The sequence below is a fragment of the Prunus persica genome, chromosome G7 (assembly GCF_000346465.2).
Source record: "Prunus persica cultivar Lovell chromosome G7, Prunus_persica_NCBIv2, whole genome shotgun sequence".
Classification (NCBI taxonomy): domain Eukaryota; kingdom Viridiplantae; phylum Streptophyta; class Magnoliopsida; order Rosales; family Rosaceae; genus Prunus; species Prunus persica.
In genome coordinates, this window is record NC_034015.1 from 22,305,712 (window position 1) to 22,324,019 (window position 18,308).

Below are 18,308 nucleotides of genomic sequence, written 5' to 3' on the forward strand. Positions count from 1 at the left end.
GTCGTCAGCTCGTGTCGTGAGATGTTTGGTCAAGTCCTATAACGAGCGAAACCCTCGTTTTGTGTTGCTGAGACATGCGCCTAAGGAGAAAGTCTTTGCAACCGAAGTGAGCCGAGGAGCCGAGTGACGTGCCAGCGCTACTAATTGAGTGCCAGCACGTAGTAGTGCTGTCAGTAAGAAGGGAGCCGACGCTTTTCTCGCTTGTTTGTTAGTTTGAAGTGCTATTAGCACTACTTTATGTACCTCACTGATTACGAATTATATGCTTGAGAGCTTATTGTCTACACTATGAATAGATCCTTGGAACAATTGAATTAAGGAAGGAAATATCATTTTAAAATATTGTTGTAAGGGTTACGAACTCCACCATCATACGTACCTTCCCTGGTTACTATACACACACGTGCCGTGTTTTAGGAGTGTGGGCTTTCTTGGTTATGGATTCTGGAATTGTTGGATATTGAAGAATTGTGGATATGGTTTGGATATGTTGGAACTCGGACACCCTTGACAGGGGTTCGTGTAGGTTTGGATATGTTAGAACTCAGACGCCCTTGACAAGGGTTCGTGTACCCTTAACAGGGTAATCTGCGCGTGTAGGACTGGTCACAGGCGTACGAGTCTTGAGGGTCTCGGCTGTACGTGGCGATTGAGAGTTAGTCCCCTAGTTGGACGGCTCGTTCCCTAGTCACATGGTCTATTGAAGACTCTTTCATGTGGACTCTTCTAGGTGAACTAGTCAAACGATCCTTGGTTGGACTGTTTTCCCCCAGTACATAATGTGCAACATCATATGTACCTTCCCTTGGATACTAATACTTGGATACATGGATATGGATATGTGGGTATGTCGGAAATCCGGGCATACCTTAACGAGGTGTTACCGTAGACCCTTGATTGGGTAGTCTGCCCGCGTAGGACTTGTCACAGGCGTACGAGTCTTGAGGGTTTTTGGCTGTACATGCTGGCTGAGAGTTAGTCCCCTGGTTGGACGACTCGTTCCCTAGTCACATGGTTGTTGAGGACTCCTACATGTAGTCTAGTCAAACGATCCCTGGATTGGATTATTTTTCCCTGGTACATGATGATGGTGAGAGGTGGTTGTGGTTATATATATATATGTGGACACTCATATTACATGGGTATATGAGGATTTGTTTTCGGGTTGAGATCTGTGAGGTTGTGCTTTGTGATTATCCTGCACTGGTATGAATGTCTAAGTCCCGGTTTGGGAAGTGTTGTTGGCAACATATGCCTTGGATAGGGTATGGTTGCGTGGAAAGAATTGATTAAAGAAAGAAAGTTTATACATTACCGGAGTTGTGATTGTTGGCTTTAGAACTACGTGTGCTTGATCCCTTAGTAAAGATACGTATGTAGCCTAGGGTCCCACCTGGGTGCAGCCGTGAAATGAACTTTATTCAAAAGGTTTGGCTGATTCTGAGTATGTGATTGGTTTTTTATGTGGTTGTTAGATTTGAATCCTAAATATTACTATTGTTGGGTTTAGTTTTGATTATATTGTATATTGGGCCGAGGCCCCAGAGACTGCTGGTGATAATTTTTAGATGGTAGTTGTTGCATTGCTAGTTGTTCTGCCTTGATTCATTTAAAAGCCGGAGGCCTAGTACGTAAATTACATATTAATACCTTGTGCATGCTGCCAGTTGGTGTTTATAAACTGTGTTTTCACAGGAGAAATTTGGGAAGTCAAATTTATAGGGAAGATTCTGCCGAAATTTCAGCAGAAAGTCTCGTGCCCTTTATCCTTAATTTTGGAAATGAGGATATAATATCAGTAGTGGGCACGTTTTGAAATATGCATGACCCAAAAAAACGATAATATCCTTGATATTTCGTCGATATTATCGATATTTCGTCTATATTATCAATATTTTAGACTATAATTATAAGGCCCGTTTGATAACGTTTTCAGACAATATTTTCAGAGAATAAAAATGAGAAAACGAGTTTGCATTTTTAGGATTTGAGAATGCTTCTAGTAGATTAATTGAAAAACATATTCAAAAAATAAATACAGTGAAAACGTGTTTGATAGTATAATTTGAGAATAACAGTGTAATTCTAATTAAAATGCGTCACATAATTTATGTGAGCTATTTTTAAAGGCATTTTTGTTAATGTCTAAATGCATTATGTAATTAATGTATGAGTTTAAGAAAAAAAAATCATTATTCCTTTGATATATACTAGCTTCTCCGCACGCGCTTCCGCATCTAGGAGATGTTTTTTTATTTTTTATTTATTTTTAAATTTAAAATTTATTTTAGAATTAAAAAAGATAATGGGTAGTTGTGTTCCATAAAAATAGGATCCATTATCTGATTTTTCTTTTAATTTTAATTTTTTTAATATGAAAAAGTGTGAATTTATCATATTATCCTCATTTAATTAATAATTTCAATTCTTAATGTTTGCATTAACCAATGGCATTTTCTGGCATTTTAAATGTTTCAACATTCTTTGTGCTTTATATATCAATCCCGATATCTTGGACTACAGGGGTCCAAGAAATTTGTGATCACTCACCGTTGGATGTAAATTCAATGGTTCACTCACTCTTGCACTCCTTTTAGGAAACTTTTTTGAACCATTGAATGTTACATCCAACGGTGGGTTACCACAGTCTCTTGGATTCCTGTGGTCCAAGAGATCGGGGCTGCTTTATATATATAGATAATGATGATATTTTAACTATAAAAAATATTCATTTATGAACTATCAATTAGAGATCATTCCACGTGGTGTAGAAAAAACATATATAGCAAAAGTAACTCAGTTTCAAAGGACTCTAGAAACTCAAGTATACACATAAAAAGTAATATTAATATTATTTATCTATATATATAAAGCAAAAGGCAAAGAATTGTGAAAACATTCAAAATATCAAAAAATGCCCTTGGTTAATTCAAATATTAAGAATTGAAAATATTGATTAAATGAGGATAATATGGTAAATTCATATTTTTTATTTAAAAATATTTAAAATTAAAAACAAAATCAGATAATAGGTCCTACTTTTACGGAACATAACTACCCATGTTATATTTCTTAATTCTAAAAAAAAAAAAAATCAATTGGCACATGCGTGAGCGTGTGTCAAAGGGCTAGTATTTATAATAATGAAAGAGAGAGAAAAAATTGTTGACATCAGCTTTCCATCTCTAGTTCTCTCTCTCTCTCTCTCTCTCTCTCTCTCTCTCTCTTATCCCCCTTTGAAGTTACAGTTCTCCATCCCCTTTGAAGTCACAAATCTCGATATGGTTGCACTGACTGAACCATGGTCGGTGGTGGTTTAGCTGCCATGGAGCATATATATGAAATTATAGAAGAAAGACTTGATATGATTGTGGGTTTCCTCTTCATGGTGGCAACAACGAGGAATGGGTTCTTGGACTGGGTCTGAATTTGCAAATGGAGGCAAAGAGAGATAGAGGAAGGCTCAATGTTTCTACCATTTCCCGTGTTTTCACTTTTCCTTAAGAAAATAGAGAAAACAACTTTTTGTTGTTTTCTAACTTAAAAAAGAAAAGTTGAAATCGTTTTCAACATTTGTTTTCTGGGTTTTCTAATTAAAACCACCGAACGCATATTTGGCCATTTTCATTGTATTGTAAAGGGCTATGGTCGAGTCAAAACGGCGATTGGCGGGATAATTAACATGGGTTCATAGAGCCGGTGCATTTTATAGGCTTGCTACAACTATCAGCGTGACAAGTTACATATTTGCTTGGCGTGACACGTGGATTGTGACTCATGCAAGCGTGTATAACGAACTTTCGCGTGCCCAAATCGAGTTTTTTCTTGATAAGGTATCGCATTGAGCCGGGAATATATTTGGGCATAGCCTTGGATTTTTTGGGCCTCAACACCCTCTTGACCAAGGTTTGGTGTTCCAATTTACCCCATGCCGTCATCTCCATTCATAACTTCGTCAACTTTGATGATGTGGCAGGGTTAGTTTAGTACTTTCATACACATGGGTCATTGACCCACATCCAACTTGGACAAAAAAAATTAATTAAAAATATCATTTAAATGTAAATACTTTAAAAACTTTATAAACAATTATACAACAAAAGAAAATAGCATAAAATTGAAAAGCCAAAAAAAAACCCTATCCCAACCCAATTAGGCATAGATATTAGTTATGGGATTAGAAATTTAGCATTGGACTTAGATAATTAAAAAAACTAAAAAAAATACACACCCTAGTCTAGTTCAGTTTTGTAAGGTGTGAAACCAGCACGAAATTAGTTTAAACTAATCTTATCCGATTCAATGCCAATTTCTTGACTTTTTAAGTCAACAAGGTTTTTTTTTTTTGGTCTAGGTGTCTGGGTTTTCCGGTCTTAATGCCCACCACTAAATAACACGGCCAAACCACAATTTTTTGAGGCTTAATTGCTACAGTGCATCTTGAAACATTGGTCAATTCTCACTTTACCCCCTTAAAGTTAAAGTGACCCACTTTGCCCCATTGACCAAGGTTTGTTGTTCCACAGTGCCCTCTACCGTCAATTCCATCCAAAAGTCCGTTAAGTTTGATGATGTGGCATAGGTGTTTTAGTAATTTTATGCACCTAGGTTTTTATTCACAAATTTGAGTGGGTAATGTGGCAAGTGGAGCCCACCTCCAGCATGGATAAAAAATTAATAAAAAATTAATGACTTTAAAATACAAATTTAAAATTAAAACTTAAAAAAATTGATCTCTCTCTCTCTCTCTCTCTCTCTCTCTCTCTCTCTCTCTCTTTGTGTGGGGTGGGTTGCAATGGGGAAAATGGGCTAGAGGGGCACAGGTCGGGGAGAAGGGGAATGAGTATGGGGGCTAGGGTTCTGTGGGAGTGGGGTAAAAAAAACCAGAGGAAGGGGGCGATGGGTCTCGATGGGTACAAGGGGGAGCATAGAAGAAATCAGGGGAGGTGTAAGAAATTAGTGGGGGTGAGGGGGCGATGGGTTTTTGGATTTTGCCCAGGTAGAGTGGGTTGCCAGGGGAGGGGGGGCAATGCGTTTCTGGGTTCTGCGTAGAGAGGGGGTGGGTTCCAAAACTCAAGTTAGTGTTTATTAGGTACGTTGAACTGCAAAACCGCCAAGATCTTTTTGCAATTTGATGCAAACTAGATTGTCTTAGAGTCTCTTTAGTTGCTCGGTTTGACATCAACAAAGCTACAAAGCTAGACTCCGTTGAGGGTGAGTAGTCCTACTAGTGACTGGGACTGGCCGCCTCCCCTTCCCCCTTCCCCATCAAGGTTTCCCTGATGGGTTAGACACTTTGCTCTCCCTTAACAAGTTGACTATAGAGTATTGCCTTTAATCTTGTATTAAAGTATTAAAACAAAATCTTATATTAAAAATATATGGGAAACCTTGGAGAACATTACTTACTGACCATAGAGGCAAAACCCATCGCCACTTTGGCACACTTTGGCACAATAATTGCTTTCCATTTGGCGCCTTTTGACTACAACAGCTAGCTCACCAAAGATGATGATATTTGGTCACATCTTCTATATTTTTTTGCACCCAAAAAAGGTTATATTAAGACAGACTATTTTTTGTAATTAAGACCAAAAATGAACTATTTGCTTGACAGTCCGCGGATCTCCCTTGTCATTGTTCAGAAAAGTCCACAATTGACCCTTAATTTTTATCCCTAATTAGCCAAATATCCTCCTCTAGTGCTCTTAAAGTTAAAGTGATTTACTTTGCCCCCTTGACCAAGGTTTGATGTTCCACATTGCCCATACCTTTAACTCCATCCAAAAGTCCATTAAATTTAATGATGTAGCAAGGGTAGTAATTTTGTGCACTTAGGTTTTTTAATTACTTTAAAAAAAAATACAAACATAAAATTGAAAAAAAAAAAAGATTTTAGGAAAAAAAAAAAAACTACACATCCCTTCTCCCTCGTCGCACCAAATCCACCTTTTTCTTCTCTGTCCCTATAACCCCACCCACTAGAAACCCATCGCTTCCTCCCCCCCACCCAACCCGCAACCCACAACCAACCCCTTATGAAAATTATAGTATTTTTTTAGATTTTTTAAAATTTTTTAAAATTTTTTTTGGTTGCTGACATCATCGCTAACTTCAGCAAACCTAAACTAAAGGTCAGGCTAGTTTGGCCTGCGGGCTGGCCTAGTTTCGTGGGTCTCACCGCTTGCCCTGGCAAGCAAGGCCCGTTGGAAGCACTACCTTTGACTTGAGCCCTGTCCTGTCCGGGCTGCAGCCGATTGCTGAAAGTGCTCGAAGAGGGTAAAGTGAGAATTGATCAATGTTGCAGAGTGCGTGGTCACTCACCGTTGGATATTAATCTAATGGTTCAAATAAGTTTCTTAAAAAGAGTTCAAGATTGAGTGAACCGTTGAATTTACATCCAACTGTGAGTGACCACAAATCTCTTGGACTCCTATGGTCCAAGAGATCGGGACTGCTGTAGCAATTACCTTTTTTTAATTTTAAGAAACGACCTTGAGGGTGGGGTGTGGCCATTAAACACTTGCAATTTGCATAGCGTGGTTGAACAGCAGAGCAGAGCAGAGCCGAGCGGCAGGCCGGGGGCAGACGATGAAATTGTTTGACGCACACTGTCACTTGCAAGACCCAAGAATCTTTGACAAGGCACCCCAATTGATTGCAGCGGCCGTTGATTCTGGCGTTGTTCGTTTTGCTGTTAATGGAGTCTCTGAGGTACCGCTTTCCATATCATACATTTTCTCTCTCCTTATTGTAATGCCTATGGCTGCTCAATCTTCTTCAACATCGTCATTTTAATTATTCCATTCAGAAAGATTGGCATTTGGTCAAGCAGATTAGTGAGTCCTATCCTTGCGTAATTCCCTGCTTCGGTCTCCATCCCTGGTAAATCTCTCTCTAGGTCGAGATTGAAGTTTTCGATTGTATTTTCTCCAACCCTTTCTTCTCTTGTATTGTATGTCAGTAGGTATGTTGTAGAGAGGACACCCAATTGGCTCAACACTTTAAAACAATTCTTCGAGGCTACTCCCTCTGCTGCAGTTGGAGAGGTTGGTAGCTGCGGTCCATTGGCTTAAAGAAACTTTTTTTACTTTATGTTTATATCTTCTGTTTTCCTGTGTGCAAATGTACGATTCGGTTTTTAATCAATGACTTCAAGTGAGGAGCTCTGTGTTGATAATTCCTTAGACCATCTCCAATCATTTCCCTCCATATTTTCCCTTCGAAATCTAACTTGATATGATTTGAGGAACCCCAAACATAACTTGATGGGTGAAAAGTTCAGGGAATTCTCAAAATTGGGAAAGGCTTAGGGATGGGTGGGAGCACGATTACATGTCATTTTCCCTGATTAGGAAGGATAGGAGTAGCTCTAAGGTCAGTTTCCTCCCTTCCTTCTAAATGAAATAATTAATTTCCATCAAATGCCCTTGCTCTCATTATATGAGTTCTTCCTACCCAAACTAAGACAAAAGTTTTGTCTGTTACTTGGCTCTTGGGTTGAACTTCTGCTTTACCCATTTGAGGGGCTTTCCTTGCTATCTTTAAGAACATTTATGAGCAAAGCTTTGGATGTGTCTTCCTTATATCACCACTGCTATCTCTTTCTCTGATTTCTGGTTCTTTATGAGCCCGCCACATCAATTGTTTAGCTCACATGAAGTTCCTACTGGAATAATCCTATTCTTTGCAGGTATGAAATTTATAGGTTCCAAAGCCTCTATACACATGATTAAAGGCACCTCTAAATTCTAAGTTCTAATAGAGTCATGTAAACCTTTCAGATTGGCTTGGACAAAGGTTCACAAGGGAAGAAGGTTGATTTCACAGATCAGGTTCTTATCATTCCAACTCATTCTTCCTAAATATTCATATAAGTTGGTCATCTCTTGTTGTTATCATCTATTGCTTCCTCTTGTTGTTATTGGTGGGGAGCCCAGATTTGTGATTGAAAGTTTTCATGATAATCAAAAACTTCATTTTAAGATAACCTTTTGTTTTATTTTATCTAGAGGACATTATTTCTCAAATTATATCTCATAAGAGTCTTAGTGGAAGCTTATTCCATGCAAGCATCTGGAGAAAAGAGCATTAAAGTCTTAAAGAGATTAAAAAAGAGAGAACTTAGTGGATGCGAGAGAGAGAGAGAGAGAGAGAGAGAGAGAGAGAGAGAGAGAGAGAGAGAGAGAGAGAGAGAGAGAGAGTGATGCAGTACGCGTAGGACCGAAATTTATTAGTTTCCTAATGTATTTGTTAGTTTCCTAGATTCTCTAGTTTTCTAAATTCTAGTAGGATTTCAACTTTTCCAGATTTCCAGATTTCTAGTTTTAAGTTTCCTTTTTTATTTGGGTTAGGATTTCTGTTTAAGCAAGGGATTTTTATCCTATTATATCTAGGTTTTAGTTTGCTATAAATACTCCCATGTAGTTCTTTTTTTTTTTTTTGAATAGAAACATTGTATTGATAATCAAGAGGAAAAATCCTCGATCAAACAAGAAGACCAAAAACAGAGTCTGACCTACTAAGATTGAAAAACAAACTGTATAAAAAACACGAAAAAACACAAAAAAACTTCAGTAAAATCATCTTAAGACTGCCATCATGTCTCTCATGATGGTAGAGTAGTGATAATCCTTGAACTGCCCCGAAACCGAAGCCCAAAGGGATGCCCAAAATTTAATTCTGTCCCATAATTCCTCAACCCTAACTCCTATATGACCCTGAAAAATTCTTTGATTTCGCTCCATCCAGATATTCCAGAAAATAGCATGAACTAGACAATCACGAAGGATTCCAGCTCTCTTCCCCTTCCCTGAAATCCTCAGATTGATACTAAGGAGCTCAAAACACCCTTTAGGAATCACCCACTCCACTCCGAGAGCACCCAACATCCTCCACCATAATCTTAGGGAATACGAACAATGAATGAACAAGTGATCAATGTTTTCTGCATTCTCTTTGCAAAGAACACACCAAGAGGGGGATAAGCGCATCTTTGGTTGCCTCCTTTGAATGCAATCGCAAGTATTAATCCTACCATTTGCTGCCAGCCATACGAAAAATTGAATTTTCGGCGGAGTCTTTGCCTTCCAGATTGAGCTGAAAGGGGGAAAGACATCCCTAGTGGTAGAGAGAAGAAAAGACCTGAAAGACTTGCAGGAAAAAGAACCCTGCTCCTCGACCTCCCAAGATCTCCGATCCGGTCTAGAACCGTATAATCTCACGTTCCCCAATATATCCAAAAGTATTACCACTTCTGCTATTTCAGCCTCGGACAAATTCCTTCTGAAATCAAAATCCCAATTGAGAGGCATCACATGATTGTTAGCAAAACAGGCTATACTTTGATTTTTTCTCCTAGACAAGGAAGAGAGTCTAGGAAACAGATCTTTAAGAATCCCTTCTTTCAGCCAAAGATCCTCCCAAAATCTAATTTTCTCCCCATTTCCAACAGAAAATCTGCAGCATTGAAGAAACGAGTTATACCCTTTCGAAATTTCTCGCCAAGGATTCCTGCAAGACACCTTATCAATCTGTTTAGTATCCCACCCATTTGAGTCAATTCCGTACTTGCTCTTAATGATCCTATGCCATAGCGAATTGGGTTCAAGTGGAAATCTCCACAACCATTTAGCTCTGAGGGCTTCATTTCTTTCTCTTAAAGAGCCAATTCCAAGACCACCTTCCTCTTTCGATTTAGTCACCCTTTCCCACCTGACCAAGTGACAATTCTTGCCTTCTTCTAAACCTTCCCATAAAAAGTTACGCATAAGTTGTTCTACTTTGGCGGCCACTCCTATAGGCATCTTAAACAGTGACATATAGTAAGAAGGAATGCTGCTCAAAACCGCTTGGATTAGCGTTAACCTTCCACCTTTGGATAAGCAAGCCCTCTTCCATTTTTGAAGTCTTTTCTCCACCTTATCCATTACTGGATTCCAGAAATTAAGAGCTCTTGGGTTTCCCCCGAGAGGCAGACCCAAGTAAACCATAGGCCAGCAACCAACCTCGCATCCCCAACTGCCCGCCATGTTATTCAGAGCTTCAGTACTAAAATTGATCCCCAGAATGCAACTTTTAGCCTTATTAATCTTCATTCCAGACACATCACAAAACAACTTCAACAGTTGCAACAGATTTAACCAATACTCTTCCTTGCCATCCAAAAGGAAAATGGTATCATCTGCAAATTGGAGGTGAGAAACTTCCACTTGATCATGACCAGATACAATTCCATGAACTAGGTTAACATCTTGAGCCCTTTCTATTATTCTGCTTAAAACGTCGCTAACCAAAGTAAATAGGAAAGGGGATAACGGGTCCCCTTGTCTCAATCCCCTAGAGGCTCTGAACTTTCCTCTTGGTTTTCCATTAATCATAATGGAAAAGTTGACAGATTCCAAGCAGCCAATAATCCAGCCTCTCCATTTGACACCAAAGCCTTTCCTTGCCAGCACATCATCTACGAAATTCCATTCCACATGGTCGTAAGCTTTCTCGAAATCAATTTTGAAAACCAGCCCTTTTCTTTTCTGTTTTCTGACTTCCTCAACAACTTCATTTGCAACTAACACAGCATCTAGAATCTGTCGCTTTTGGACAAAGGCTCCCTGAGATTGGGAGATAGTATTTCCAAGAACCTCCCTCAATCTTGAAGCCAAGACCTTGGATATCACTTTATAAAGGCTCGTAACAAGACTAATCGGTCTGTTATCAGTAACCTTCACAGAATTCGCCTTTTTAGGAATGAGACAAATGAAAGTTTCATTTGTAACCCCATTTACGATTCCACTTTGAAAAAAATCTTGCATAACCTTCATGAGATCTCCCTTGACAACCTCCCAGCAAGATTGGAAAAAACTCATGGAGAAACCATCTGGTCCCGGGGATTTGTCCTTGCCACACTCGAAAACTGCTTTCTGAACTTCCTCCAAATCAAAAGGACGTTCAAGCCAATCAGCCTCCACTTGGCTAATGGGACACCAATTTAGCCCTTCAACTCCCCAGCCTACATTTTTATTGCTGCTATATAACCCTTTAAAGAATCTAATCACCTCCCTTTCAATGTTAGCGTCTACTTCTATAACTCCCAAATCCTCCACTTCTAATTTTTCTATGTAATTTCTTTTCCTAGCTCCATTTGCCACTCTGTGAAAGAACTTGGTATTCCCATCACCTTCTCTTGCCCATTTTACCTTTCCTCTTTGGCGCCATTTGACTTCCTCCTTCTGGGCTAAATCTCCAATCTTTAGAAGAAGATTATCTCTCTCAGACCTCAAAAGGTGATCCAAACCTTCAGTTCCTTCACGTTGGTCCAAAACCAGCAATCTAGCTTCTGCCTCCCGTAAATCACGCTCAACATCCCCGAATTCCTCCTTGCTCCATACTTTCAATTTCGATTTTAGCATTTTTAACCTCGTCATGAATTTGTATCCCTCCCATCCCGGAATCTGGTCCTCACCCCACCACAGCTTGATCTTCCTCATAAAATCCGGGTGATTCAGCCACATATTTTCAAACCGGAATGGAGAAGGACCCCACTTTACCCTAGAGGTGTCCAGCTCTATAGGGCAATGATCAGAGGTGATTCGCGGCAAGGCTTTGTGGCGATAATGAGGGAAGTGATCTTCCCAGCTGCCCGACACCAGAAATCTGTCCAGTCTTCTACAAACAGCATTTTCTCTTAGATTAGACCAAGTGAAAGAAGCGTTTAGGAGATTGGGATCCCGTAAATTTGTTTCTTGGATAAAATCATTAAAATCTCTCATGCTTTTAGTCACTCTTCCTTCGTTCGACTTTTCAGCTGAAAAGCGGACAACGTTAAAGTCCCCTCCAAGACACCACTTATCACCGCAAAACCCGTACAGATCAGCCAATTCTTCCCAGAAACTATTTCTTTCCCTCTGTCTGCATGGGCCATAAATCCCGGACAGCCACCAATCTGTCCCAATATTCTCTACAATTCTAATAGATACAGAAAATTCGCCAACCATAGAATCGATTACCGAAACGGATTGGGAATTCCACAAAACTGCTATGCCGCCAGATCTTCCCAAAGAGGGCGAGAAGACCCACTCCTTGAATCTTGACCCCCAAACACCAGCAACCAATTGTCTGTCCACAGTCTCCTTTTTAGTTTCCAACAAAATTACAATGTCTGGTTTGAGTCTCCGAAGTTGCTCTTTTACCAGTAATCTTTTCCTTCTACTTCCCAGACCTCAAATATTCCAGCTGATTATCTTCATTAATGAGAGGAAATGCAGATTTGGATATTGAGTAAAACTTCTCTTAAAACTATGTGATTTCTGTCCTTCCTTCTCGGTTCTCTGATTTTAGTCCTTTCTTTCGTCCCTTCGGTCTATATTTTTGTCTCCTCGACCTCCAATATTCTTCTTGTTCTACTGTTCTGCCCTTTCTTTCGTCGTTTCGATTTATATTTTCGTCTCCTCGATCTCTTATATTCTTCTTTGTTCTATTGTTTGAGTGCTTAATCTAATACCTATGGGCTGTACTACATGAGAGAGAGAGAGAGATTTCATGATGCAGGGCAGCGGCTGTCCAGCGACCCAAACAACCCAAAGTACAGAGAGAATAGAAGGATAAAGCTGTAGAATTGAAGTTGGAACGAAGAATTTTGAGGTCTAGCGCTAAATTCCAAAACTCTTTAGACTAAAGTCCGAAATTATATTGATTGAAAACTGAATACAAGAGTCTCTTAATAGCCTATTTATATTAGAATACACCAGCGTAGAATTCCTATTCCTAGTTTACTAAGAAAACCTAATTGATAAATGAAATTAAAAACAAAACAAGAAACTAAACCAAATCCTAAAGAAGATAGGAAAACAATTAATTTAATAATTTAATATAACTTAGCCCTTTTTGACTAGGATTGATGAGAATTTCTGCACAGGAAATGTATTAAATTCCAGTTATGTCCTTGCACAAAAAGATGCTTGTAACTCTAAAATGAATAACTCAATCTAAAAGTTATTTTAGCCCTAGACTCCTAACCCAAGAGAAAATATAAGCTGGCACCATTCTTTGTTTGCATCATACATGTGCAGCCATACATAATCACATGCATGAAAGGCAAACATGTCTTCATGCACACAACCGACGTATGTTCTCATGCAGAATTTTTGCCACAACCTTTTATTGGCTCGTTGGTTCTGGTATTCTTCAATATTCTTTGCCCAGTTGAATAAACTTGGGGCATTTTTCTGCACAGTTCTTTCTTGGAACAAGGACACTACGTTTTAGACTCAATGGTTGGGATGTTAATGGAATGTTTATGGTAATTTCAACTGAACCAAAGAGTATGTACACGTGATCTCACTTTGTATCCTTCTTGTTAAAGTTGGAAGAGGTCTTATTAGGCAGAATGAATGTACGTTGGGGACTGTAACTAACTCTTTTGACAACAAAATAAAGAAGAGGATGGAAGGCAATTTTATTGTACTTTTTCCTTTTATCTTTCAGTCAAGCAAGTCTCCATGTTGTTATTTCTGTAAAAATTTGAATTGCCATGATATGTAGCTGCTTGCACATGCTCCTGGTATCTTAATGGGCTGATTAGAATTGTTTTTTTTATATCCCATTTATCATCAATTGATTCCATAATCCTGTTAATGTGTAAGGTTTCTGCTGCAGGTTAATGTATTCAGGCAACAACTTGAAATTGCAAAAGAGTTAAAAAGGCCAGCATCCATCCACTGTGTTCGTGCTTTTGGAGACCTTCTTCAGATAATGAAGTATGCACACACACATATATGTATATCTAATTTAAATTTTGCTTTTTATATGTTTCTTAATTGTTTAGTTTGTAAAGATTATGAGTTTTAGTACATGGGCATGATTATAACAACCAAGAACAGAACAAGCTATTGTCGATGGGAACCAAATTGAAAGTGGGCTTTTCACTGTGGTGCTGCTCGGTTACTATATCGCCTGAGTTTTTCCAATTTCTCATGTTTAAACTTAGAAGTTTGTTTCATGCATCCATCCGGCCAGCACCCCACCTGAAGTGGTTTCTTGCAATTGCAACCACTGGATTTCATGGCAGCTCGTCTCTGTAATCCTTCGTATAGAGCCTTTACTTATCAGAAAAATGTTGTGCTCTGTGTTCTTTGACTTACTGCATAATGATTGCTATTTCATGGCCCGTAGGTTGATTCTGTAGTTAGATGTTTTCATGCAGAACAACCTTTGGAGAAGGCATAATTTGCTTTTCCATGGCGTAGATGCTGCCTTCTTCTCTATTAATGTTAATTATAGCGTGTAATTGAGGTTTATCGAAACTACTTATCTATCATTGCCTCATATTATATTGTTTTATTTAATGCTTTCTAAAGATGAATAATTATCTTGTCAGATCTTTGGGTCCTTTTCCTGCTGGCGTCATTCTTCATTCTTACCTAGGTTCTGCTGAGATGGTTCCTGAATTTGCCAATCTTGGTGCTTACTTTTCTTTCTCTGGATTTCTTATGTCCATGAAAGTACACAAGGCAAAGAGGATGCTGAAGATGGTTAGTTCCATATTTAGGTTGTTGTGTATGTACACCATTAGACATTATTGGATCCAATTTTGTTTTTAATTTGTTCTTTCTAGGTGCCTTCTGAAAGAATTTTACTGGAGACAGATGCACCTGATGCATTACCCAAGTCTGAGTTAGATTCTGCGCATCTGGTTGAAGGAGCTTCCCTCCCTGAAGAGCTTCAGTCAATAGAAATTTCCTCAGCTCCATTTGCTGGTGCAAGAGATGTATCAACATTTCCAAAAGAAGCACTAAATCACCCAGAAAATATTCACAAGGTAGTGTTTTACAGTACACATCTTGGTCATTAGTCGTTTTAAAATATATTAATTGTTGTTGTCATTGTAGTTTCTACGGCCACTGTTTAAACCCTAATTGATGTAGGATATGGATGAATTATAGATTTAGGTAGTTTAATGGAAGCGAAAACACTGGAAAACAGAATTAAATGAACAAGGATTGGCCTGGAGTCACTCCAGGGGCTTCAAGAATTCTCCAATCTCTGGAAAATAATTTTTTTTGGGGGGGGAGGGGGGTATCCAAATAAAATTAAAAACTTAGAAATCCTACTGAAATCTGGAAAACTAAAATCCTACTAGAAACTGAAAAACTTAGAGAACCTAGGAAACTAACAACAAAAAAGGAAAGGTGCTCCAGAATTGCAGGATTTGAAGATTGAATTAAATGATTTCCTCTTCCATCTCTTTCGTTTGTAAATCCTAATGGGTTTGACAAAGATGTTCTCATCAATTTTCCTGGGCTGAGAAGAACTCAACTCGGGTGAGTTAAAATTGTAGTAACATTCAAGAAAGCTGGAATTAGTGTGCAAACATATAGACTCATCTTCTGCCTTCTGAATCCGCTAGAATCAATTAGTTGTAGGAATTCCAACTGATCAGTTACACCTTTCTGTCCTTTGCTGAATCGTGATTCGGTCAACGGTCAACTTACCAGTGTCATCATAGGTTCAACAATCTCACTAGATTCAATTTTAGAGTCCTCATCGCTAGCTGGAAGTTCAGCTCCCAAACTTCTTCCTTAAACTCACCTTGCTTGATTCTCCATGGTATTGTCTTGAAAATTTTCTCCTTGTTTAGCACTTATCAAATCATCAGTGGATTGACGTTCTTGAGATTCCAGGTTCTTTGAACAAACATCGACCACGTCAAATTTATCCACAAAATGGCGACTGGATGCTTCTATTTTGTCAAGATGACGTTCAATGATTCTGAAATACTCATCAAAGACGGTGATCTGATATGGCACCTTCTCTGTTAGAGTTTCCAGCAATTGAACAATCCGTTCATAGACCATCTCGGGCTGGTCTGTCTTACTAGACTTAGTTGGAGGTGCACTCAACATACATCATGCAGACAAGAGAGTTGAAAATTTCAAGCCCAAGGAAAAATGAAAACTAGGCTTTAGTACCAAATTTGATCCTACCGTTACATTATGTTAATGTTGCCGTCAAATGTAAGGGTAAAACCGTCCATAACCGTCCTATGTTCCCTAAATAGGTGATAAAGTGGTGATACATAGGTGATAAAGTGGTGATACATAGGTAATAAAGGGGTGATACATAGGTCAAAAGTCTTATTTACCCCCACAAATGTAGCATGTGCTGCTCACATGACTAAATTTAACAGAAAATGTAACAAAGAGTTGGTGGACCATTTGAACGAATAATTTAGTTTAGAGACTAAAATGTAAATCGGGTACAAATTTGAGGACCATTTGAGTAATTTACCCATTAAACAAATAAGGAAAGTTGCTCCAGAATTTTAGGATTTGAAGACTGAATTAAATGAATGTCCTCATCACTAATCCCCTAAAATCTGGGAAGACTTGAATGTGTAAGTTTGGATGAGATATTTTCATTTGTAATGTCCGATGACAAACATCTAAAACCAACTGTTTGACACATTTGTTTTTACATTGTATGATAGACATATCTAACGACCAATAAATTGATAAAATTTAAAACCAATTTGTCTGAGCTTAGATAATGTGTAAGAATAAACAATTATACCTAATCATTTATAGTAAAAGATACAATTATGTTCGTGTCATTTTCATTTCAAGTGATTTCATTGGAAATTTGGCATGTAATATATAGCAAAACTATTTAGAGCTTAGAAAAACATCCCATGTTAAAGTAGTAAACTTATGAATTGTTATATATATAAATTTTATAAAATTTTACACAAACACACACACAGAAAACCTTGTTCTTGAAGGAAGTTGCAATTCCACCGCAAATTGGCAATGGGGGAGTAGCCCAACTCCTTATAAGTCCACTATGATACCACGAAGGAAGTTAAGGTTTCATCCCAAAACAAATTGGCCATGGGGGAAGTAGCCCAACTCCTTATAAGTCCTTCTAGGGTTTGTTAGTTTTCCAATGCGGGATATTTTCACCTTCACATTATCACAATTCTTGTATCGTTTTTAGTTATGATGTATGGTGGATAACTAACATGATAAGTGATGGTGATAATCTAATGAATGTAATTATGTATAGATCCAACTATGTGTAACCCTTCATTTAGTTCATTATATATTGCAGAAGCCACTTAACATGTCATTAATGAATACCAAAGAGATGAATCAAATGTTCGTTCAGATGTAAAATTAATAATTTCTTTTATTTTGTTAGAAAAAGAAAAGGGCAAGGTTCAGACATGCCTTTGTGATTAAATCTTTTTACGTGAATCTCTTGGACGAGTGTGTTTCTTTTGATACTTGTACCCTATGGTTAGGCTGCATAGAAAGGAGTAGTGTCTAAATTGACATTGACACTTCTAGGCCTCAACCAAATTATTTATTTATTTTTTAATGTTGACCAAATTTAGTTATTGCGGGGTTGAGAGTTCATGTATACATTGTAACATCCTTTATGTCAATGATTGTTTATTAGTTTATAATGTTTGTTTAAGCTTAATGGCTCCAATTCCAGGTTCTCATCTTTGTAGCATCTTTGGTAGAGATGACCAAAGAAGAACTCGCTGAAGTAACTTACCAAAATGCAGTACGCTTATTCTCTTACGATACCTGTGGCGGGCAATCTTAAACTAAGTAAGAGCCTGAGTATACTGTGTACTCCACTCAAGTTCTTGTTTCAGATATGGAAAGGCCGTATGGATTTTTGTGATGTGCTATAATAACAAAATTATGGTCGGAGATAGTGAGAGAGAAGGTGGTGATGGTGGAGTATTTGCTCCTTTATTTTCCTGGCCATGTGATTGAAGAGGTCCTTTGTTACAAAATGAGAAATACCTTGTAATTTTATGTAAAAATTTGAGTAGCTGCTGAATCTTTATGTTGGTAACCTTTTGTCAACCGTTTCTACTTTTTATTATTGTCTACAATATCAAGGGTTTGATGTTCTCTGTGTGCTGGTGCGTCTGGGTTTTACTTTCTCCTAGTCTTTGCTCTACCCAACCTTTGCTCAAGGTACAAACAGGTATTGTTGAATGGATTCAGTTTTTTTCATTCGTGTTGTAGCAGATCTTTTGTTTCAATTCGAATCCTCAATCTCTAATTTGAATTCTCATACTTTTTCGAATCAAATTGGCCACTTCTAGCCGACCCTAGTTCACGATACATATATGTATTGTTGAATCGTTTCATTTTTTTCATTCATGTTTTAATAAATCTTTTGTGTCCATTCGAATCCAAAATTTCTAATTTGAATTCTCATACTTTTTAACAATCAAATTGGCCACTTCTAGAATTTTCGACAGTCGACCCTAGCTCACGGTACAGACAAGT

General features: G+C 38.2%; 1 protein-coding gene across 4 annotated transcripts; it reads left to right on the top strand.

The window, feature by feature from the left end:
* On the top strand, positions 6,452-18,028 carry LOC18770861 (uncharacterized metal-dependent hydrolase YabD). Of its 4 annotated transcripts, none has more exons than XM_007203842.2 (8): positions 6,452-6,714; positions 6,812-6,885; positions 6,968-7,049; positions 7,785-7,835; positions 13,654-13,754; positions 14,375-14,528; positions 14,612-14,815; positions 17,494-18,028. In XM_007203842.2, exons 1-8 carry the CDS (start codon positions 6,592-6,594, stop codon positions 17,605-17,607), a joined length of 903 nt encoding a protein of 300 aa, XP_007203904.2. In that variant the 5' UTR covers positions 6,452-6,591; the 3' UTR covers positions 17,608-18,028. The 4 variants fall into 4 exon arrangements, with proteins under 4 accessions (XP_007203904.2, XP_020424049.1, XP_020424050.1 ...); XM_020568460.1 differs by having other exon boundaries at positions 6,501-6,714; positions 6,965-7,049; XM_020568461.1 differs by lacking the exon at positions 17,494-18,028 and adding an exon at positions 15,678-16,316 and having other exon boundaries at positions 6,501-6,714; positions 6,965-7,049.